Source organism: Lepidochelys olivacea (assembly GCF_965140295.1).
Source record: "Lepidochelys olivacea isolate rLepOli2 genome assembly, chromosome: 5".
In the NCBI taxonomy this organism is placed as follows: domain Eukaryota; kingdom Metazoa; phylum Chordata; order Testudines; family Cheloniidae; genus Lepidochelys; species Lepidochelys olivacea.
Genome location: NC_140415.1, coordinates 65789680 through 65813709, shown reverse-complemented (window position 1 = coordinate 65813709; position 24030 = coordinate 65789680). Strand labels below are relative to the sequence as shown.

Genomic DNA, 24030 nt, shown 5'->3' with positions numbered 1-24030 from the left:
CCCATTCATGATCATTGGTCCTTAAAATTTTATCCTAAGTCTCCTGGACCTAAGGGTCCTACCAAATTGGGGAGAAATCCTGGCCCAACTGAAGTCAATGGAAGTTTTGCAGCTGACTTCAGTAGGGCCAATATTTCACCCTTGGAATCTAAGGGGATACTCAGTGTTGAATAGTTAAGAAACCCAATCCTATCCCTAACAAATTCAATCCAGAAATTTCAGCCTACAGGGAAGTTGCACAGCTGGGCCAGATCACCAGTGCAGCAAAATGGAAAAAATTATACAGATTTTAGCAAAAGTCCTTTCTGTGTAATCAGTCATGAATATCTGGTTGAAAGTTAGTGTCTGTCTCTGTACTCCTGTGCCTATGATACTGATATTGTCGCTATTAGGCCTAAAAATACTAAGGGTATGCTTATACCAAGTAGAGGAAAAAGTGTGTTAACTCAGGTTAGCTAACTTGGGTAAAATAGCAGTGAAGACAAAGAAAAGGAGTACTTGTGCCACAAGTACTCCTTTTCTTTTTGCGAATACAGACCAACACGGCTTTTACTCTGAAACCAGTGAAGACATAGTAACTTGGAGACATAACAGCCCAAGTTGAAGTATATAGGGATGAACTCAAGCTGCTGACACAAGTTAAAACAAGAGTTGTTGTGTCTTCACTGCTATTTTAATCAAGTTGACCAACATGGGTTAGCCAACCTGAGTTAAGAAAGCATCTCTTTACGGTATAGACATGCCCTAAGGCAAAATCAAGGAAGCCTGTTGCTTGTTCTTCTCCTCTCTAGCTTTGCAGGGAAAGAGAACCATCTGTATTGCTTCTCTGGGTGGACAAAAGAGCCATCTTCACTGAGACTAGTTACCCCTGCCCCTGCCCCCTCCCCCTCCAATGACTTTGCAAGATGTGTTGAAAACATACAGTGCCATTGCTCTTGAATCAATCAGATCTAAAGGAAACAGGGAGCTGTAGTCTTTACTTTGCTTCAAATGTTTGGGATATTACTACTGACAGAGCTGCTAACACAGACACCTGACTTCTGGTCATGGTAGTTTTAAAGAGTACTTTTGATTTAGTTCTATAATGCTTTTATTTAGAATTTCCAGGCTACATGTTCTCTTAATTTAAGCACTCCAACAGATTGGAATTTACTTTAACACATTTATGTTTAAGGCTAAAAATAGTAGACATGCTACCTAGCATGGCAAGGTTCAAGTGCTTTGAAACACAGAGAGAAGTGGCCATATAATTCAAACACTTAGCTATTTGCTGTGTAATTCTTTCACAGTTGGGATGCAAGCTTTCTATTCCATATAACACAAATCTTTGTAGGCAAAAATGCATGCGGTAATATAAATCTGGTATTGTGTAAAGGCAAACCTACTTTTACAGATTTGAAACTCTTTTGAGGAAGAAGAAAGCCTTTAATAGGTGCATGCAGTGTATTTGTAGCTGTATCGGTCCCAGGATTTTAGAGACAAGGTGGAAGAAGAAATATCTTTTACTGGATCAGCTTCTGTTGGTGAGAAACTTTTGAGGCACACAGAGCTCTTCTTCAGGTCTAGAAAAGGTACTTGGAGCATCACAGCAAAATGCAAGGTATAACAGATTGTTTAGCATAGATAGCTAGCACATATTGTAAGGGACAATTCAAGGTAGGATGGCCCATTAACACCTCTGCAGTCATAGAACAAAAAGAGAAAGTTAGTAAGGGTATGACTAGGCTTACAGATGTGGAGCGCTTTGGGTTAAACCAGCCTTTGTACAGCGCAGTAGGGAAAGTGCTGCAATCTGTCCACACTGACAGCTGACTGTGCAGTGGCGTGGCCACATTTGCAGCACTTGCAGCTGCATTGGGAGCAGTGCATTATGGGCAGCTATCCCAGTGTTCAAGTGGCTGCAACATGCTTTTCAAATGGGGAGTGGGTGGGATGGAGCGTGTTGTGTGTATGTGGGGGGGAGAGTGGATTTTTGGGGTGCTGAGTGTGCATCAGCATGCTGTCTTGTAAGTTCAGACCCCTTCCTCCCCCTGACTCTCTCACTCAAAGCAAACAGTAACTTTTTTCTGGGACCAGATAAACAGCCCAGTGATTTAAATGTGGATCGGTCTTGCTTTGAGCAGGGGGTTGACTAGATGACCTCCTGAGGTCCCTTCCAACCCTGATATTCTATGAAACAGACCTTTGGAAAGGCACTTCCTCATTTCTGAGGATTTCACAGCAATGAGAAGAGAGGCCACTTGATTTAAGGGGATTAAGGGAAGTTTCCAGAGGTCAGAGCGCTGTAATGTAACTCCTCATTCACAGTGACGCTGCAGCGTCTCACCCAATATGCAGCAAATGTTATCCCTCTCGGAGAGGTGGAGTACCAGCAGCGCTCTAGCCAGGGAGAGAGCGCTCTATGTGCCTTGCCAGTGTGGACTGGGAGTGAGGTAGAGCGCTCTGGGCGGCTTTAGTGCGGTATAACGTGCAAGTGTAGCCAAGCCCTAAGTTACAGTGGGGGTCTCATTGTAGTCCTCAACCATGATGACTACATTAATGAGGCCAAAAGACTACTCTTCCATACCACCAACTGTGAACAGAAAGATGACTCCAACATCACAATTTACCCAGGAATTTAAGGATATCCACTTCTTCCCCAAACTACTCGAAGAGAAACTATACCAACTCATCTCCCACGACCCAACCCAGGGACCTTCTATATGTTTCCCAGCATGCACAAACAAGGGAACCCAGGCAGACCCATCCTATCTGGCCACGACACTCTTACCGAAAGAATATTGGGACTCATAGAAACTATCCTCAAACTACTCATCACACAAGGGCCAGTTTCCTCCAGGACACAACTGTCTTCCTCCACAAACTGCAATATTGACAGCCTCCCTCAGAACACCATCCTCGCCAGCATGGATGCCACTTCCCTTTACACCAGCATGTCTCACAATGATGGCATAGCTGCCTGGCTCAAATATTTACAAGACAATGGACAACCCTCAGATATCTACCTCCAACACATTACCAAACTCATACATTTCATCCTCACCCTTAACAGTTTTACATTCACTAACACACTTTACCCAAACCATGGGAATAGCCATAGGTGCAGGATGGCTCCCCAATATGCCAACCTCTTCAATGATGAGCTTCAAGAAGAGTTTCTGGATAAGTGCACCATGAAACCAGTCCTGTACCTGAGATATATCAATGATTTTTTTTATCCTCTGGACAGACTGTTTAAAATCTCCCATAGATTTCCACCAACTTCAACCACCACCATCCATTCAACAAACTTTCTCTAGAATACTCCCACACTAGCATCAACTTCCTGGACACCAAAATCAGCTTCAACAGTGAACCCTACTGACCATCATATACAATTATCCCACAGGTCACCACACCTGCCTTCATTGATCTAATAACCATCCCAAACATTTTTTATCTACACTCAAGCATAGAATATGCTCTGAGGAGAAAGTCTGGGATATACACCTTAACACACTTAAAACCACCTTTACCAGACAAGGACACTATAGAGAAGTAGATTGCATCATGGAATGGGCCACTCAAATACCCAGAAGTTGATCCAATAAAAACCTATTACTTCACCCACCTTGTCTTGTGACTAATAGCTGTAAGAGATCATGTTAAATTAATTAATAATATAATTAACAAATGTATATTTTGGTTTCTAAAAATCTTGCATAAATCATTACACTGAAAGTATAAATGTAATTTTCCTTCCCCTGCAAATGCCACGGAGTCTTTTGTATTTTATTGTGTATATGAACCGTTACTGTTACCTGAAACAGGCTTAATTTATTCTTTAACCTTACATTTTAGAACTGTATGTTCTGCTGAGACATGAAATGAAAAACATTTCATCTTTTTATTTCCCTTTAGGAATTGGCTATGCCATGTCACTGCTGGGTCCTGCCCTTGGCTATGTATTGGGAGGGCAGCTGCTTAATATCTATATTGATGTCCCTCTTCAAACAAGGCAAGAGGGTGTTCTTGTTTTCTTCTGTTCAACCAACAGAGTGCTATTTTTATTGATCCCTTGTTCCCAATGGTAATCTACTAAAATATTTGGGTACTTCTTATGGCTTTATTGAGGGTTATGAATTTTGCCATGAGGAGGGAAATAGCTCAGCTTCACTCCATACAATAGCTCTTCCAGAGAACATAAAGGTTGTTTTTGTGGACTTTTTTGAGAAACCCTCTGACCTGTTAGGCAATAATCTAGTCTTCCCTGAGAACTTCCAAGAAAAGAGACCTAAACGCTAACCTTTTCTGCAAGGAAAAGTTACTCCATTATCAGGAGCATGAGTTTAGTTCCATCTTTTGGAGATGGTGGTTACTACTTCTTTTGTTTATCAACCTTAAAATAAGCCCAAACCTGCCTTCTCAGCAAATGAACAGTTTCTGTCCAGAGACTGACTTTAGTGGTAATATGAGGAATGGGATCTTTTCATTTCAGGGGTTATGTTGCAGGATTTCCACAGTAATATTAGATACAATAAAAAATCTATATGGGTTATCGTTCCTCAGTGATTTAGGACATAAACAACTAACTTCTTGGGATTAGGAAGAAACCTCTCCCACGGGCATGTCATTGCATAATTTTCCATTTCAGGGGGGATTTCTTTGAAGAATCTGTTACTGAAATGCAGTAGGATACAGGACTAGATGATCATTGAACTGATCCAATATAGCAATTCCTACAATCCTGATTTATCTGAGTTATGGTTGCGGTTTGCTTTTGCATTTTCCTGACTTTGACTTCAGTTCTGCAACTTCAACATGATGGGACTAGTATCTAATTCACATTTGCCTTGTGTAAAAATCCACTGATGGTAAAGACATTCATAATTGTTTTGACATAATTAACATATATTTAGTGATCAGTGATGTGGTGATGACATTGCACCTTACAAAGACCTGATTTTTTCATTACTCCCTTATTAGTCAGTCCAGTACATTCTGGTTCAAGGGTCTCCATTTTGACTTGATTATATTTATAATATGCTGAGTACTTTGTTATACAAAAAGTAAAAGTGAATTTAATAGGTCTAGAAAAGAATGAGGAAACACCTAGTACTTGGAGGCTCTCTCCTAATGCCATGGGATAAACTGAGTGTATAGCTTTTAAAGCCACAATAATTTGGGGCAATATTCTGTGTGACTAGTAAGATGTTTATGTCATTATTAAATCTGCGTTTTCCAAATATCTTTTCTAGCACAGAGATTGATTCAGATGACCCACGGTGGCTTGGGGCTTGGTGGATAGCATTTCTCTTGTGCTGTTTTGCAACATGGCTTCTGATAGTACCTTTTTCATGTTTTCCAAAGCACTTACCAGGTAAGTATTAATTATCAATCAACTCTTAGGAGGGAGATTGGGCTTGTGGCTAGATCAGTGGAGTGGGAATGGGCACTCTGAGATTCTGTGCCACTCACTTGGCTTACTGTGTGACAGTGGCAGACCTGGCACTGCACCGCCCCTTTGTGGCAGGGGTGGGGTGGAGTGTCAGAACCTTGCCATGCCCAAATGCACATGCTCGCCTCTCTGTGGGTGGCCCGATGCGGTCTCATGGCCCCCCTCCACACAATCACCCCTTGGTCAGGGTAGTGTGCCCTAACAGCTCAAGTCCATATAACTCACTCCCAGCATTGGAGCAGTGTGGCCCAATGGCCAGAGTACATACAACTCCCCCAGCCTCTCCGCAGGCAGGGTAGTGTGGCCTAGCCACCAGAGTCCATGTAACTTGCCCCAAGTGTCAGGGCAGTGAGGCCCAATGGCCAGGGTCCATATAAATCTCTCCCAGCATTGGAGCAGTGCAGCCCAATGGTCAGGGTCCATACAGCTCCCCCCTCACAAGTGGGGTAGTGCAGCTGGAGACACTTGCCCCAAGTGTCAGGGAAGTGTGGCCCAATGGCCAACATCCATATAATCACCCCTTTCTGACAGTGTAGCATGGCCAGAATCCTTATGATTCCAATGGTGTGTTTTTAGGGGAGGTAGTAGGGGGACCCAGTCCCACTCTCTTCACCAGGTTCCAACCCAGGTCCCTGGTAGTGGCAAGTTCTCCTTGCCACCATCTTGGTGGGGATCTGCCCAAAACACAGCAAGCCTCTGTGCAACTCAAACACCATTTTCCTCTAAAGTTCCCCTGGGTCACTTCCTACCATAACCTCCAGGTTCTCCAATTCAGGGTGGGTCCTCTGGTCAGTTCACCTCCTGTAACGTACTCCATCTGGGCACCAAGGTGCATCCCAGCTTGGCTGGCCTCTGGATCCTAGAGCACAGGCTAGCCCTCCTCAGGAGCTGGCAGAATGCCTCCTTCCCCTCTGGTGGTCAGCCCCAACTGAGTAGCTCTGCAGGCTTTTATACCTGTTCTCCAGGTGGAGCATGCCCAGCAGAGCCTCAGGGGCGTGGCTGTCTCTGCTAGGAAGGAAGGGTTAACTCCTGCGGTACCAGTGCAGGGCTGCTCTGCCCTGTCATAGTGACATTGAGCAAATAATTTAATTGTTCTGTACTTTCAGTGTACCATTTGTAAAACAGGCATAATGCCTTGTAGTTAGGGTATTAATTAAGCCTTGTGTAACAGGTAAGCAGTGAAATCCTAGAAGGCTTGTTGGGTAGGAGGAAGACAATTGACCATGGGAGGGTTTTTGAAAGGTTTAATGGGAAATAGGACTGGGGGGAGGATTGAGGGTCTCGTTGAAATAGGTTGAGGGCAGGGGAAGTAAGAGATGTGATGGCTAAAGTTTTAAAAAGAAAATATGCCTCACATTAGGCTCCCAAGTCCGTAGTTAGTCCATAGTTAGGTGTTTAAATAAATGACCTGACTTTGAGTGCTGAACACCCAACAGTTCCTACTGACTCAGTCTTGCATTGTAGCCTTTGATTCAGATTCAACCTCCTGCCTTGCTCTATGGGTGGAGCAGTGAGGCATGGATCCAAGTATCCTAGGACAGGCTTATAGACCTTATAAAACCTTTTCTGTTAGTACAGCTAGTATTACAAAGAGGATAGGCTCTTCCCAAAATATTTTTAAAAAAACATTCTGTCTGTGTGGGGAATGACAGAAAAAAGGAGAGAAGGAAGAGGTGAGTTATAAGTATGGGGGCAGAAAGGAGATATAGATGGGGTAAAATGGGCAGGACGGGGTTCAATGAGTCTGAAATTTCTTTTGCTGGGCCTGAGAACACCAACAACTCTCATGCTTGCTGTTGACGTTTTTGCTGTGATTTTTGCTGTGTTTTTGCTCTCAGCAGAGCTCTACTTTCCATAGGAATGCATTATTGATCTGCTTTTTCACTGTGCATTGTTGCAGTGTCTAGCAAAGTCTGCATGATGTCTCCTCTTTTGGGAAATGGAGCATTTGTTGTAATACTGCACTTTAATTAAAGATAAATTTGTTACAAGCGCTAAGTTACTCATTATTTTCATTGTGTAAAATAAACTTATTCTTCTGTAGGTACAGCAAAAGTACAATCTGAAAAAATTTCTGAAACTCATCATGATGGAAGTGAGGCATTTGTTGAAGACAGGAATATTGGGAAAAATTTTAAAGATTTTCCAGTGGCTCTTTTGGTAAGGTAAACAATAAAGTCAATGCAAGACTTTTAGCTGTTCTTTGCATGTTAGTTTACATAATTTTGAGATACTTTGACCTACTCACAAATGAGCTAACAGCTTCATAGAAATGTAGAAAACTCACTTCCTTTTACACAGAGGCTTGCATGGGAAATAATTCCAGTACTGTTTTGGGACAAGACTATAGGAATAGATACTAGATAGTGGCAAAAGTATACATGTTACATAGTGATCTTCTATTTGTACATAGAGTATAATTTTAACCACAGTCAAGTGGTGTTCAGGGCACTTCCACTCCTTCAAAACATGGAGTCTTGAATGAGCTTCCGAGTCTGTCACTGAGCCATGTAATCAAAGTATCTGGTTTACTCTTGGAGGAGACTGGAATCTTCGAGTCATGTTTAGAAAACCTCACTCTGAAAACTTTCTTTCAGTCAAAATAATTTGTCGGGAAGGAGAGGCAGTCAACAGTTGAAAAGAAAATCAAACTTCAGATGTTCGCTACAACAGAGCTTGAATGAACTATGACATTCCTCCTTCTCATGGGAGATTTGGATGTCTGGTGATAAATCATGGAAAGACTTTCACAACACATACAGATAGCAAACTGCCTTTGTAGGCTTTTTTATCTAAAGTGCGTTAAAAGAGCTGAAATAGTTTTTTTTTTTCTGTCAGTAGTCAGGCTTATATGAACCATCCCTGTATATCTCTGGTTACTTCAGGAGACTAATTTTAACGTGATGTGACTTCTAAGGTTAGACTGACTATACTTTTTCAAAGCATTACTCTTCCATCATACATTAGGCATGAATCCAGGTTTGACCTTTCTGTTACAGATGTACAGCAACCTATATACCTTAAATTATGGGATCTCTCTCTAGATACAACATACGTATTTTGGATGTACTATGCTTTGGAGTTGCCAAAAGAGCATTTTACTGTTCACTCCTGTTACTACTGCACCATGAGGAATCTTTGCATTTAACTGACCTTTGGCTAATTCTTGACCACATTAGAGACTCATACCTGAATCTTTTGTCCTCAAGAGTGAAGTCTGCAACTAGTCTGTTTTTGGAAACATACAACTATTAATAACTTGTTCTCTGAGGATGAATGGTGTAATGGATTTACACTCTCCCATCCACTTTCAGTGCAGAGGTGTGGATACAGCTTTACAATTTTTTTAATGCTTTCCCCCTTTTGCTCAGAATAGGAACTGATGGACTAGAGCAATGATAATGTGTGGTAAGAGTGAGATTTAAATAATCTTGTAAAATATAATGTTATCTGAGTTCTCACTGCCCTTGAGCCAAGCATAATCCCAAATCTGTAATTCTCTTGCAGATTAGACAACAATATTGGACATGTAATAAATCATTAGACAACAACATCAGATATGTAATTTCTCCTTCCTGAGACTAATACCTATGTTTTACAATCTCATTCTTGATTGAAATGCAGCCTGGGAGAGGAAACATGTTAATGAGTTCCAAGAAGTTAAATAAGAAATGGAACTAGTTAGACACCTTTTCTTCTATAATTAAAAAATGAATTTTTAAAGACAATTTCATAGAGCATCTCTCAATATTGCATTATTTGATGAAATGCTGGGTTTTTAAAAAAATACCATAGAAGATGCTGTTGTCTAGTTGCCTTTAGTGATGTGTTTTCTTTAACAAAAAAGTTATGCCTTAGAAGGGCTATCATTTCACTTAAAAAGTTCATTTAATAAATTCATTTAGTGAAAGAACTTGAGTTCTTTGCGTTATTGCACATGTGGCTCCCACTAATTGTGTCCATTGTGCCCAGCACAGCGGTTTGGAATTTTGACTCTAGCAGTATCTAGTAGGGATTGCGCATGCTCCTGCTTCTGCCACATGTCCCCCCGCTTCCCCCCATTTGAGGTCATAAAGGGCACAGTGACCCCAATCGCCACTCAGTTCCTTTGAACTGCCATAGGCAGTGAGTTGGAACAACATAGTGTTAGTCTGTAGGAACCTTGCTACTTAGTAATTAAACTGATCGTTGGTGATTCTTTTTTTTATAAATAGGAGTTAGTGTTTTGATTATTATTTTATTTAGCTTGTAGGCAGTAGATTAAAAATAGAAAGAGAGAAGAGCACAGTTTATATCAGAACATATATTTCTGGGTTTCAAGCCATGTCCCTCCTCTAGGGGGATTTTTCTTCTGACTCACAGCCATAACATTACTGCCTGGGTAAGGAATATATCATTGCTAAGTGAGCAATTTGAAAGTCCTTCAAGAAGCAGCCTGAACTGACTCTTTTTCTTATAGAAAGGTCCATGAGGGCTATGTTGGACTCAGGTCACAGACCTGATAACAGAGGCTTCTTTTTTCATAACTCATTCTGCCAGCACTCCTATGACCAGAGATGTGACATCTGATTCAGGAGCAGTTAAGAAGACAAAAGGAACTCAGAAGAATCCACCAAAGCAGTCAGGAATCCTTGCTGCCTGAGGACTGAGTGGCTCTGACTTCATGCAGAGTTGTTGTAGCTTTGTTGGTCCCAGGATATTAGAGAGACAGGGTGGGTGAGGTAATACGTTTTACTGGTGAGTTACCTTCTGTTGAATTACCTTCTGAATTACCTTCTGTTGGTGAGTGACACCTGAAAGCTTGTGGCTCTGACTCTGTCCTTTTCCTGGTACTGAGCCCTGTCTCTGGGACCAGGACTCAGGAGTGCAGAGGAGCTCTTCTGAGGAGCCCTTGCAGCCAGTGAGAGAAAAAAGCAGGACTTGGGCAGGTGGTGCCACACTATAACAGAAGGCCAGTTCAGACACCGTCTCTATGTCTTCGGCAAGGAGATCTTTAGGGAAGATCATCTACTTTATTTATTTTTAGAACCAGCTTTAGAAAAGCTGTTCCTCTCAGTACTGGAGCGCTCAGGATGGTCTTCATCAGTGACTCCTTTGTTGGTACCAATGGCTTTTATCAAAGCCTGCACTGACAGTTTCAACCACAGGACAAGCTTCAAAGCATAACTACAGCATCCTCAGCGATGGGAACTTTTACAATTAAATTTGAGCTCCAAAAGATTCTTTTGTGCCTTCACCAGACATCAGCATCACTCCAGAACCTGAGTCATCTTTCCTGAAGGTTTCCCCAATTTTGGTGCCAGACAGATTCCCTCCATGAAAAGATGCAAGGATACTTGTAATGCAAATTTCTTTGAACCAACATACAAATACAATTAAGGATATGAGTCCCATGCAGGTCCTTCAATCTTCTGTTGTGCCTTCGGTGTTAGAAACTTTTTCATCCAAAAACTTTGACTCCTTTTCAGACTGATAGGAGTTCTCTGCAAAAAAAAACCCCAAATCCTATTGATGGAAAGAAAATAATCTAAGGAGGCATACGGGGAAGGACCTCTTAATAGATCTGAGGATGCTAATTCTCACAATGCTCTTTGGTTTCCTCCATATTGGCCAAATGTCCCTTTCCCAAATGGTCTGCAACTGTGGTCTTATTGGCCTTCATGGATCACAGTTTTCATGAAATGTTGTCCCACACTATTCGGGATCTATACATAAGTCACCTGTGGCAAATTCTCATGGTTTTATCATTCTCCTTTTCATGTTTAAGAAATGAAGGAACAACAAATTGTAAGCAATCGTGAAATATCTGCTCATCAAGAGAGTCTTCCCAATTTATCACTTGGTCTTTCTCCCTTGCTTGATTAAACTATTTCATGATCCACAATTTTCAGCTGATGATTTAAACCCTGACAAGAATTATTGAAGCATATTGCAAAAACACCAAAAGTTCCTTTGGAGACTATTCAGGAGAAAGTGTATAAATTGTTTGATATCCTAAAACCAACATCCCAAAGCAGGGTTGAACTACCTATTAATGAAGGGATGTTGCAGCCATCAAAAGATCTTTGGGCTACCCCTGCTGTGAGGCAAACCTGCAGCCAAACCAGGGCTGCTCGCTCAGCTGCCCCTCCAACAGACCTGAGGTGAGTAACCGCTCAGGCATGCAGGAACAATTCAGTTTCACTGACTTACCCTTCCAACAGAGCCTGCAGTGACTTAGCCCTCAGGCATGAGGCAGCAACCTATCCCTAAGCCGAGACGGGGTCAGATGACCCCCAGGCTCAGGTATATCCCCAACCCTACTAGAGCTGCAGATCAATCTATGCAACAGCACTACCTGGCCAGGAATCCTCCTGCTACCTTGCACTGTATCAGACTCTCGAGATTCCCAGCCTGCTCTTGATCCTGTTCCTGCCCTAGCCTTGCCTGAGCCCTGTTCCAGTCTAGTCCATGCTCTACTCTGACCTTGCTGAAGAGCTGTTACTGACTCTCTTTAGCCTTGCCTCTGCTTTCTGACCTTCCCTGGAGCCTGGCTTTGACCTGGACCTTGGCTTCGAACCTCCTTGTATCTGGACCGTGTCTACAGAACTGACTTGGTTTGTCCCTGGATTCTGACTATCCATTTTTGATCCCTGGCTTACACCTTGACTCCAGCTATAGTACTGATTCTGGCTTGTCTACAGACTCTGATGTTTGTTCTGACGTTGGCCTGTCCCCAGATCTTGACTCCAGTGCTACCCTTGGCCCAGTCCGGACCTTACCTCTGGCTTCGACCTCTGCCCCAAATATTAGGCCTGACTAGATCTCAGGAATCTCAGTTAATACATTCAATGTGCCAAATTCCATATGGTAACTTTTGTTTCTTGTCATTCCTGCTGTAGATCCCATGGATTGATTCATTACCCTCAACTTACAGGATGCTTAGTTTGATGTGTCAATATACCCCCCACCACAGAAAGCACATACATTTTCTGGCTCTGGAGAGTCATTACCAATTGAGAGTGCTGGAATTTTATTGACACTGAGCATATTCACAAAGTGTCTATCAGTAGTACCAGCCCATCTACTCAGCCAAGGATTCTACATTTACCGTTACATAGATGCGCACGGGAATTCATGAACACAAGCGTAGTCACAGCAAAGAAAATGATTCATTTAGTTTCATCCCTGGGTTTGAGGATCAATTTTAAAAAGTCAACTCTGATTCCATCTCAGTCTACAGAGTTCGTCAGAGTTCTCCTGGACTCAGTAGCAGCAAGAGCATTCCTCCATCAGAGAGATTTCAAAAAATAAAAACAAATATGATTTCTGTACTGACCTCAGAAGACTTAGCTTTACACATTAGTGTCAGAGAACTGAAAGTTGCCAGACTGGCGTGCCAAGTATTTCTATTGCAGATCAGGGGAAGCAGTCTATTAGTCCTTACACACAACATGGCAGCAGTGTTATAACTCAGCAAGCAGGGGTAGCCCACTCTTCTTCACTCTGTCAAGAGGCAATGTTGGGAGCTCTGTATTGCCAGCTCAATAGATCTAGAAGCATTTTATCGGCTGGATGTACAAAACAACCTAGCAGACCCCCTGAGCTGATTGTTTGTTTATGAGTCACCATGTGTGGTCTGTTCAACCAGATGTGGCCAGATACATCTTCCAGTTGTGGCGGTTTCCCCAAGTAGACATATTTATGAAAAAGTCTAACAGAAACTGTCAGCAATTATGCTATCTATGGGGTCACAATTCTGTGACAATTGCCTTTTTAATGGCTGTGGTCAGGCAGACTCATGTACAGTTTGTCATCAATCCTGCTCATTCACAGGTTATTACTAAAGATGAGAAAGGACTAGGCCAGAATCATACTTATAGCCCCAGCATAGTCCTGTCAACACTGATTTTCCACTCCTCACTCTATTGTCGAGACTATGAATTCCCCATTTGAACTGTTGGCTACCTGCTCTCTACTGCACCTGTCAATGAAGGTGGCATTTTTGGTGGTCATTACCTTGGCCAAAGAGTAGGGGACCTGCATGCCTTAATGCTGGAGCCTCCATATACAATCTTTTTTAAGGAAAAGATTTACCTGTGTCTTCATCCAAAGTTCGTCCTAAAGGTGGTTTAATATTAGCATATAAACCACCCAATTTATTTGCCCATATTCCATCTGAAGCTTCATATAAGCAGGGAGGAAGAACACTTGCATACCTTGGATGTCAGAAGAACTATACTGTTCTACCTCAACAGACCCAGGCACTTCTGTAAATACTCCCAGCTGTTCATAGCAGTGGCAGACAAAATAGGAGGACAATCAGTTTCCAGCCAGAGAATTTCTTCCTGGATGGCATCCTCTATATGCCAGAGTTCTCTTGCCAACAAAATAAAACCACCTGCAATTGCGGTGGTAGCTTTGTTGGTGGGAGAATGTCTCCCACCAACAAAGCGCTGTTCACACTGATACTTTTTGTTAAAACTTTTGTCGGTTAGGTGTGTTTGTTTTTTCACACCCTGACCAACAAAAGTTTTAATAACAAAAGTGCAGTGTAGACATAGCCTGTCTCCTTGCTTCTCCCTAATCACTCATTAACTTTTGGCCCCAAACTTCCTCCCTCCCCCCACAAGAGAATATAGTTAGAAATAAGAGGATGCAAAATATTCTGTTCTCTCCCTTTTTGTGTGTGTTTGTCTTTGCTTTCTCTTGTTATTTAGCTCTCCTGACAATATGATCTCTTTCTTTGGGAGGCTTTAGCACAGTCTAATAGATGGAAAACGTATCTCTCAAACATCTAAAACTAGAATGGACAATACATGTGCACTGGAGAAAAATAATCCTTTGAGGCTAATTTCTGATAAATCTATTTCAGTTGTGGAAGAGTAGAAAATCATATTCAGAATTTCAGGGCTTGCAATCCTTTGGTTTAAAAATCTTGGGTATCAGCACACATTTAAAACGTTATTTTTAAACACACTGTAGTTTCTATTTGTATTAAATAAATTCAGTAAAAGTAATATTATAATGAAGTAATGTACAGAATACTAAATAAGCTTTTCCCTCCTAGATACTGCTGAAGAATCCTGTGTTGATGTGTTTAATAGTAGCTGCTTCTACAGAAGCTTTAGTTGCCACTGGCTTTGCCACATTTCTGCCAAAATTTATAGAAAATCAGTTTGGACAGTCATCCAGTTATTCAGCTACACTAGGAGGTAAAGGGTGTTTCAATTTTTTAAACTCTTTAAATAAAAATATCTTGTGCTATATATATATTGTACTGCCTATGTTAATTAGCTGGTAGAGGAGAGAAATTAATTTGGGATTGGTATGTACTTGCAATTGTAGAGTTTCTGTAACCTTTAATACATAAATATTTTTAGCAAAAATTGGTCTTTTTATTACAAAATGTGAACTTCAGAGCAGCAGTGGACTCTTTCCCACACCATTCCACTCAGTGGCCTTGCCTACACTAGGAAAACTATCACCTGTGATTCACTAGTGGTGCACCTCTGCTAGAAGAAGCTGTAGCATCAACAGAACTCCAGGCATTTTTATCACTCATTGTAGGGATAGACAGTGTTGTAATAATTTGGCCTACAAATTTACCCTAATTGAGAGCTCAATTGTAAAAAAAAAAGAGTGTAAATTCATAAATGTCACAATAACCTGTAACAACAAATGTTGATGGGAAATGGTGCAAAACAGAGACAGACTGAATTAGTCAAAACAAAAAGTGAGGCTGATCCTCAAGTACTGTATTAAGATCATGCTTGATGAACAAGGAAAGTATGGAACCAGGAATCAGTGAATCAAAATTGGTATGTTGGAAACTAACTGGTGTCCAAAATAATGGGGGAATTGTTAACCACCACTCCATTTCTGGCTCCTTCAAGGAAGATTTTGGGAAGAAAAATTGGCCACTGGCCTGAGCTTCACCAGCATAGTTGCCACCCCCACCATCTCCAGCGACCCTAGACCATCTTCATCCTAATGCTGAATGATGTCCTGAGCAGATCAGGCTGGAGGGAGGGAGTCAGATGACACTGCTACCTCCACCAGCTGTGGCTGAATTCTAAATACCACCTGGGATGTGAGACTTTCTGTCCCACCTCTCCACAAATGTATACTTTTTCCTTCTCTACCATATTTCTTCTCTTTCCAATCTCTCTCCTTTTTACTTCTGTCTAATTAGAATCTGGCTTACCTGGCCAAGACTGCATATTTGGCCACACTGCTGCAAGCCTGTGACCAGAAAGAGGCAGCTAAAAGCAATAACCTAACAGCTTGATGCTGGTACAAGTTTGACAGGTCTTAGAGTAGCTGATAAGACTGTGTGCCTTGCCTGTGTTTTTCCAGCTGTGAGGTTGCAAGTGAAAGGCAATTAGATTTTCTATCTTTATTATTCTGTTCTCTCCTTTTTTGTGTGTGTTTGTCTTATTTTGTCATCTAGGAACTGGGACCAGACTTTAACAACATGAGCAAGAACAACAGTTCCAGCCCATCTCAATTAACTGTATCTCTTTTCTCTAAAAATCTTTAATACCATCTAAGTCACTATCAGAAAAGGTTTTTTTTTCTTTCTAAAGGCCTCAGTTGGCATGTGACCAGGATTTATCACCAAATTTGGTCAACTGGTTAGATCATTAGCTTCCCTGGCCTGTGCCGGGTACTGACAGGGAGTGCGATGTGAACGCTGATCCATGCCCCTCCATACTAAGTAGGCTGAAGTCTCCATATACAAAACTCTGAACCTTGTTTAAAACTTATGTTGAACAGTGACTGGGTTATATTAACACCTTTGATTCTTTGGCCCCATATATTCTATCTCACTTAATTCAACAGACAATATATTAATAAAAATGTCTCGAGTCCTGTTGACATGACAGTTTCCACCTTTGCTACCTCTGGTGAATACCGTTTATGGTTTTCTTAGGATAGACTCAGCTAAAGTGTTAATCCATAGGAAATTTAGATATAGTCTGAATGTCACTTGAAGTCTGCTTAACTTCAAAGTTATTTTAGGGTAGAGGGGAAGAAAAGGCAATTGGGAATTTTGTTTGCAATGACTACCACTTTGTTCCTGATCCAATTGCCCTTGACCCCTGGCCTGGCTGCTCCCTGACTCCTGTTATTGGCTCTCTCCTTCCATGGGACTCTCATCTTCTGTGCTGCCAGCAGTTGTGGGATGTAGAATTTTTTTGTGATAGAAAAGAGAAGTGGAATTGGTGTTGGGCTTATTTTATGCCACCACAATGATCTGTGTTAAATTTGGTCTTTAATACCAGTATGTTTATTAATGGCCTAGAAAAGGGAGTAAACAGCATCTTAATGAAATGATGATATCAAAGTGGGAGGACTGAAACAATATAGAAGAACTTGGGTATACAGATTAGAAAGGGATGGAAAATAACAATGAATGAACATGTTGAGAAGAATAAAAGTTAAAATACCATGCAATAAATTAATTGAAATCAGATATTCAATTGCATGGAGCAATCTGAAAAGCAGTGTGGTTGAAAAAGACCATTAGGCTTCTGGTGTGCTGAGTCCACTGCCTAATTGTTAAGATTTTGTGGGTATTCTGGGAAAGCAGAGTTTTAAGGCGGTTAATAAGAGAGTTTTGCAGATGTTGATGGGAAGCTCTTATAAAACAAGAGGGGGCAGAATGGGAGAAAGAACAAAGGTGCTTGTTTGAAAATTTAACAAGCGTGTGATGGTGGCTGGCATCATGGGCTGAGCAAAGGGGAATTGGACCCTCTTGGTTATCAGTGAGCTACCCCACACCACAATTACTGCCCTTGGAACCTTTCAATCTATTGGTTCTTTGATGACAGTGAAGGAATTCCCTGCAGGAGTTGCTATTTCAGTTGTTGCTGTGATTCCACTTATCCCAGTTTAGCTATGACTGCTGCAGGTACTTACTTCTACTGCTTCTTTGCCTTCCTGGAAGGTCTCATCCCTTTATTTCTTCTGGGTTTATTTTTAACCCCAGAAATTGCTCAGAAAATGAGGTAGGGAGATTGTCTGACAAGGGGTTTGGAGGACCAAAAAAGCCCAATATCTGCACATCATTGGAATTCATTATGGAAAATCTTGTGCTTAAAGTAGCAGTAGACTGTGTGGAGGAAGGTTCCCAGCTGACTGAAGGGTGCCCTAAAAGGAGTGCTATATTAATCTAATGTGTCTACCACACAATCTAAGATTGGGCTGTGCCTTTGGCAATAAGAAGTTTGAAACAACAGCTAAATAATGTGAGGTCACAGATGCATGCATCTAAATCTAAAGAGAATCATTTACGTTATTTTTTGTGAGAACTGTTATAAAAGTTCATTCATGCCTTTTGAAATTCCAGTAATATAGTTTGGAAATGACAAAAAATCAGGATACACCCTAAATTTTGATTATGTCTTGCATTTTTGTGTAATTGATGGTGTCTCATTTTACTCTAGGGCTTGTATTAATTCCAGGAGCAGCACTAGGTCAAATCATAAGTGGCATCTTGGTTTCCAAGTACAAACTGGATTGCAAAAACATAATCAAGTTCATATTAGGTACTTGCTCAGTGGCTCTAATATTAAACACGGTGTTTGTGTTTTCTAAATGTGGGAATGAACCATTCGCAGGTGTCTCTGAAACATATAACAGGTAAATATATTTTAATGTACTCTTGGGCTTGGTAACAATGTTCAAAATGAGTAAACTGTTTTACAGTGCATAAATACACTTTTCAAATTGTCTTGTTTAATTTTCTTTAATGTATGAAAAACATACTTCGAGAAAGTTGAGAATCCTCTCCATAGTTAAGTCCTGCTAGCAGTAGATGAAAACAGGAAAGTTCTTGTGATGTTATATGTCCTATAAAAGGGTCTGGCAGGCTGACTATGCTCAGCTATTATTTCTCTGTCTCTTGCAGATGTGGGCAGCTGGTGTGGTTCCTTAGGTTAGATGTCTGTGTTTCTTTGGAGAATGTTTTCCCTCAACCCTCTTCAATTTCTGTTAGAGGTTGATTAATTTATGCAGGTTTCTTTCTTGATAAGAGAGTCCTATCCCCTGCTCTTTTATTGAAGCACATTGAAGGATGGCACGGAGGTTGAAGTCCTAGCTTTGCTGCTTTGGCAGCAAATGGTCTGCAACCAGTGGGCCTCCAGTTCTGTTGTGTACCATTCTTTCTTAAAAGACTGGGAGGCTTCAGCTCTCAGAGTAGAGAGAAACTTAGCCCTGTAGTTTTACCTTTGCATGCATACCTGCTTCTTAGCTGAAAGGCATTTTGAGCCCAGCAACTTAACTGGTAAATTGATCTTGCTTTAGGTGGTGTGAGGTAGGCCTCATTTGAGACCAGGTACCATCATGTCAATCATATATGCCAGTCATGCAAAGGGCCATGGCCTTCCTGGATAGAGAACATGAGCTGCATCGGTCTTGCCTTTTTGGCCAGGCAGCAGGATAACCCTAGTTGCTGAAATCTAGACAAGGGTGTTTTTGCTTACTTGGGGTATATCTACACAGCCACAGGAGCAAGCCTTCCAACCTGGGTTGACAGACTTGGGGTAACATGGCTCATGTTAGTGCTCTAAAAATATGTGTGTAGACAGCACTTTGAACTTGTGGTTTGGGCTGGAACTTGGGCTCCAAAGTCCATCCCCCCTTCCTTAGTTTCAGAGCCTGAGCATCAGCCTGAACCAACTTAAAAGTGCTGTCTTCACAGCTATTTTTAGAGTACTAGCACAAGCCCTACTAGCCCAACTCTGTTAACCCTGGCAGGGAGTCTTGCTCATAGGGGCTATGTAGATGGTGTCACTCCTTCTGTGTAGCTCCCTTAGTTGTCTGAACTGCTTTCTGGAGACAGAGCTTGATTCAGCCTTCCTGGCCCTGATTTAGGAATTCTTTCATTTTTCTGAAGTGTCCATACCTCCTGTGCAGCTTAACATTTTGCTTCTAATTTTATCAACTGTTTTTCGTTACTTTGGGATGGGTGCATCAGTGAAACATGGTCTCTTGGGTCAGATGCTCCTCTTGAATTATTCTTCCCCTCTTTTATTCTTGCATATCCTCTACTGGATACTGTCCTGTAATATGGTCAATAAAAAATCCAGGTACTACAATGCTAAATTGTATTCAAATCAAATGAGAGCTACCTTTTTTCTATCCAAATTAGACAAAAATCTGACGTACATGGGATAGAATTCTAGTCTTAATGTGGCTTCTTCTGAAAAAAAATATGGAGGAAAAAGGATCAGTCAGAACAGTGTTAAACACTAAAAAATACATAAAGTTATATTTTAACCTTACTTTCAGAACAACGGGTTCCAGAGAGTGTACTTATAGGAGTTGTTTTAAATTCCAGTGGGTAAGTAAATCTACACAGGTAGATAGTGATAGCAGTATTTTAGAACACTTTTTAATTGTGGTTGGGGAGTGTGTTCACAAATAGGTAAAGAATTTTTGTTCCTTATTATCACAGTAGTGCTTAGATACTGCAGCTTGGATGGGGCCCCATTATGCTACAAACACAATAGGAAGTGACAGCTCCTGACCCAAAAAACTTTCATACTGAGTAGATCAGACTGACTCTGAATGTGGGGGAAGGGTGGAACAGAGGTGGAGTGACTTGTCTAAATGGAGTCCAACTCAAGTGTCCTATCTACTGGACTACATTAGCTGTTTTTGAAACTTCTAATTAGTCTGATTCTATGCTTGTATCTATAAGGATTCTGGTCTCTTTCTGTTAATGGATTTTGACTTCTTGAGCAACTTCAGCATTTCCATTTGACATCCAGTCTCCATGCGGCCCTTCTATAAGGATAATCAGCTTGCCCTTAATGTATAAGAAATTTTGTTTCATTCCAGAACACCAGTGTGTGTGTGTGTATACACACACACACACTAGTATGTGCAGGTGGCTGCATGCAGTGAAGAGAAAGCAAGTGGTGTGTCCTAGTATGCCGAACTACTTTGGTGCAAAGCAAAACACCTCAAAATGACCATCGTTGGTGATATCTACTTTATCCATCTTGTCATTGATACATTTGAATGTGAACAAGTTTAATAAATTCTAACCTAGGATAAGGGAGACAAAAGTTACAGCTTACATTGTTATACTTGAAAATTACTCGGTGTTTCAATAGCCTTCTAACTTTATATTCTAACTCTGTTGGTCTTTACAAACATATAATGTATGATACTTTAAAAGAATAGTTTTAGTATTATTATTTTAATTTTCTATTCAGAAAGCCCTTTTAAAAATGCAGATTTTTTAAAATGCTATCCATTTAATGAGAGATTTTCAAAGGCACAAATAGGAGATGAGAACATAAGAATGGCCATACTGCGTCAGACCAATGGTCCAGGCCCAGTATCCTGTCTTCTGATAGTGGCTGGTGCCAAATGCTTCAGACGGAACGAACAGAACAGGGCAATTATTGAGTGATCCATCTCCTGTTGTCCTGTCCCAACTTCTGGCATTGAGATTTAGGGACATTCAGAGCACTGGTTATATCCTTGACCATATTGGCTAATAGCCGTTGATGGATCTGTCCTCCATGAACTTATCCATTTTATTTTGTGAACCCAGTTATAATTTTGGCCTTCACAACATCCCCTAGCAATGAGTTCCCCATGTTGCATGTATATTGTGCAAATAAATACTTTGTTTTAAAATTGTTGCCTATTAATTTCATTGGGTGACCCCTCATTCTTATGTGAAGGAGTAAATAACACTTCCTTATTCACTTTCACCACACCATTCATGAATTTATAGACCTCTATCATATCTCCCCCACCTTAGTCATCTCTTTTCTAAGTTGAACAGTGCCAGTATTTTAAATCTCGCCTCAGATGGAAGCTGTTCCATACCCCTCATCATTTTTGTTGGCCATCTCTGTCCTTCTCCCAATTCTAAATTATCTTTTTTGGGATGGGATGACTAGAACTTCATACAGTATTGCAGCTGTGGATGTATCGTGGATTTGTATAGTAGCAGTATGATATTTACTATCTTATTATCTATCCCTTTCCTAATGATTCCTAACATTCCATTAGTTTTTTTGACTGCCACTGCACATTGGGCAGATGATTTCAGAGAAACCATCCATGATGACTCCAAGATCTCTTTCTTGAGTAACAGCTAATTTATAACTCATCATTTTGTATGTACTGTTGGGATTATGTTTTCCAGTGTGCATTATTTTGCACTTGTCAACATTCAGATATTCAATGTTTGATGCTACAGTTTAATTATGATAAAAGATTTTTTGGTTTGAAATGCTTCTTTGAACATAAGTACTCTTTACAGTTTTTTTGCTAGTTTTTAAAATATTTGGAATTGATACATGTTTTAAGAGAGAAGTTGAGGACCTGCTGTAGGAAGAAACAGCTTATACAAATGTTTGTGGCAATCTGCATATGGTACTGCTGATTAGCCAAAAAAATCCTATTTGATTAAAGACAGTACCAGCAAAGGGACCTTTTAAATTTGCAGGCTTTCACAGAAAGCTCAAGTGGTAGTAAAAACACTCATTTCTGTCACACAGTGTCTCCGAAGAGATTTAAATTACTCCTGTTTCATAAACAGATAAAAGGACACACATTGCTGTGAATCGAGCAGAATGAAAAAAGAAAATATCAGCTATCCTGAAACTCAGACAACTCAACAGCAGCCAGTTATTCTATCATGCAGTGACAGAGCTAGAGGCAACTCCAATTGTTTGAGGGTCTGCCAAAGAGCCAGATGGTGTTGTGGAAAATAAATTCCATGCTCTGGTACCTAGGGATTCTAGCTTCCATTTAAAGATAAGCATAAACATGAGTGATATGCAGTGCAACTGGGTAAATGACTTCTCAATATTCCACTCCCAGTCCTCATTCTTTAATTTTAGAAAAGGACTTAATATGTTGTCAGAACAATATGGTGACAAAAATAGGACCTTTATTTTGATTAGAAAGTGCAGTTCTAACTTTTCTGTCTTTTGCTCTTGCTGCCATAAATTGAACTCTTTTTTGGCCCCCAGTGGCTCTAAACCAAGTACACACAAGTGAACCCATGCGCTCCTACAACGTGCATGAAAGAGGTATTTGTGTCCTAAATGGTCTGGGAGAGCAGGGATCTTAAATATCAGATTTAGCCACCTCTTATGTGCTGAGGACTGCCCAGTAACAATGTCATGCAACTGCAAAAAGTGGACAGTGAAGAACATCAGAAATTGTAGCATAAGCTGGAAACCGAGAAATTGAGATACATTAACCTAGGACAGATATGCCTCATTCACTTTATGTGAATTATCAGATGGAGTTCATTTTATATGAATTATTTTGGGGCAGTTCTTTGGCCTGTGGTATACATGAGGTCAGACGTGATGATTGCAATGGTCCCTTCTGGCCTTGGCATCTATGAATCTATCTGTATTAGTATTCATGAATTAAAGTCAAAACTCTCTCACACATATAATAGGAAAATGACACAAAACATGGAGTTTGAGAGGTAGGCTGTTTCAAAGTAGAAACAATACTAGATTCATAACTGAATAAATTAGATACTTTCAGGATACCGTAGTCTAGTGAAATATTCTTACTTTTTTAAAATAAATTAAAACATAAAACAAGACACACATACACACACACACCATGAAATGGTGACTGCCCACAAACTACTAAAGAAAAATGTGAGAATAAGAGCAAAACATTGGTATGTCATACATGGTTAAATGCAAAAACACAATAATGCAAATTTAAAGTCACACATGTAAGGCCATGGGCTAGGATTTTCAAAGGAGCTGAAGGGAGTTGTTGCCCACTTGCTACTGAAATTCAAAAGAGTTGGACACCTAAGTCCATCTTACTGCATTGAAAATCACTGGCTTAAAAGTCATGAAGTGACTTTTAGGGTTTAAGGTTAAACAACCTTAAATTTCACAAAACCTGCTTCCTTGCACATATCACCATAGTGTCTGAGTGCCCCACAATCTTTACTCCTCAGCATCCTGTTAGGTAGGGAAGTACTACTATCTCCATTTTACAGATGGGAAACTGAGGCAGAGAAAGACTTGTCCAAGATCACACAGGAAGTCTGTGAAGGAGCAGGGAATTGAAGCTAGCTCTCCCAAGCCCCAGACTAGTGTCCTGTCCACTGCAAGGCTGTTTTAAAAATTCTAACTCATTTTCTGAGCTTTCGATTCCTAATTATATAATCTTAGTGCTGCATCAATTTACAGTAGATTTGAAGTTAATAGTTCTTTTGAATATTCATTATTAAATCTTTTTATATTCACATAGGTTTAAAGTAAAGAAAATTGCTCCAGTGAGCTAACTTTAAACTTTTTCTTCAAACAAGGCATTTTGCTGGTTTTGCTAAGATCTAAAGTGAAGCCACCCTCAAGGAAAATTTGTACAGAAGTTTTAACATTTTGAACATCTAACATAGGAAACCTGGATTTGGAAAGTGCACACTTAACTATGGGAAGAGATTATACATGCAAAACTCTATCCCGAAAGGAAAAGAGAATTTCGTTGAAAACTGAACATGTGAAACAGAACTGTACTGCAAAATCTTTTGTATCCATAACTCTGCAGTATCTTTTCACTAAGATAGTGAACAGGTGGAACCAACAGATGCAGCT

The 24030-nt window shown here is 40.6% G+C and overlaps 1 protein-coding gene across 2 annotated transcripts in view; it reads left to right on the top strand.

Annotated features, from left to right (window-relative positions):
- The window catches only part of SLCO4C1 (solute carrier organic anion transporter family member 4C1), a 99745-nt gene that overhangs the window by 54412 nt on the left and 21303 nt on the right, over positions 1–24030 (top strand). For both annotated transcript variants that reach the window (XM_084628521.1, XM_084628520.1), the window contains 5 exons: positions 3901–3997; positions 5238–5359; positions 7482–7597; positions 14487–14631; positions 17869–18064. In XM_084628521.1, coding sequence (XP_084484647.1) covers positions 3901–3997; positions 5238–5359; positions 7482–7597; positions 14487–14631; positions 17869–18064 — 676 coding nt within the window. The remainder of the gene's footprint in view (positions 1–3900; positions 3998–5237; positions 5360–7481; positions 7598–14486; positions 14632–17868; positions 18065–24030) is intronic.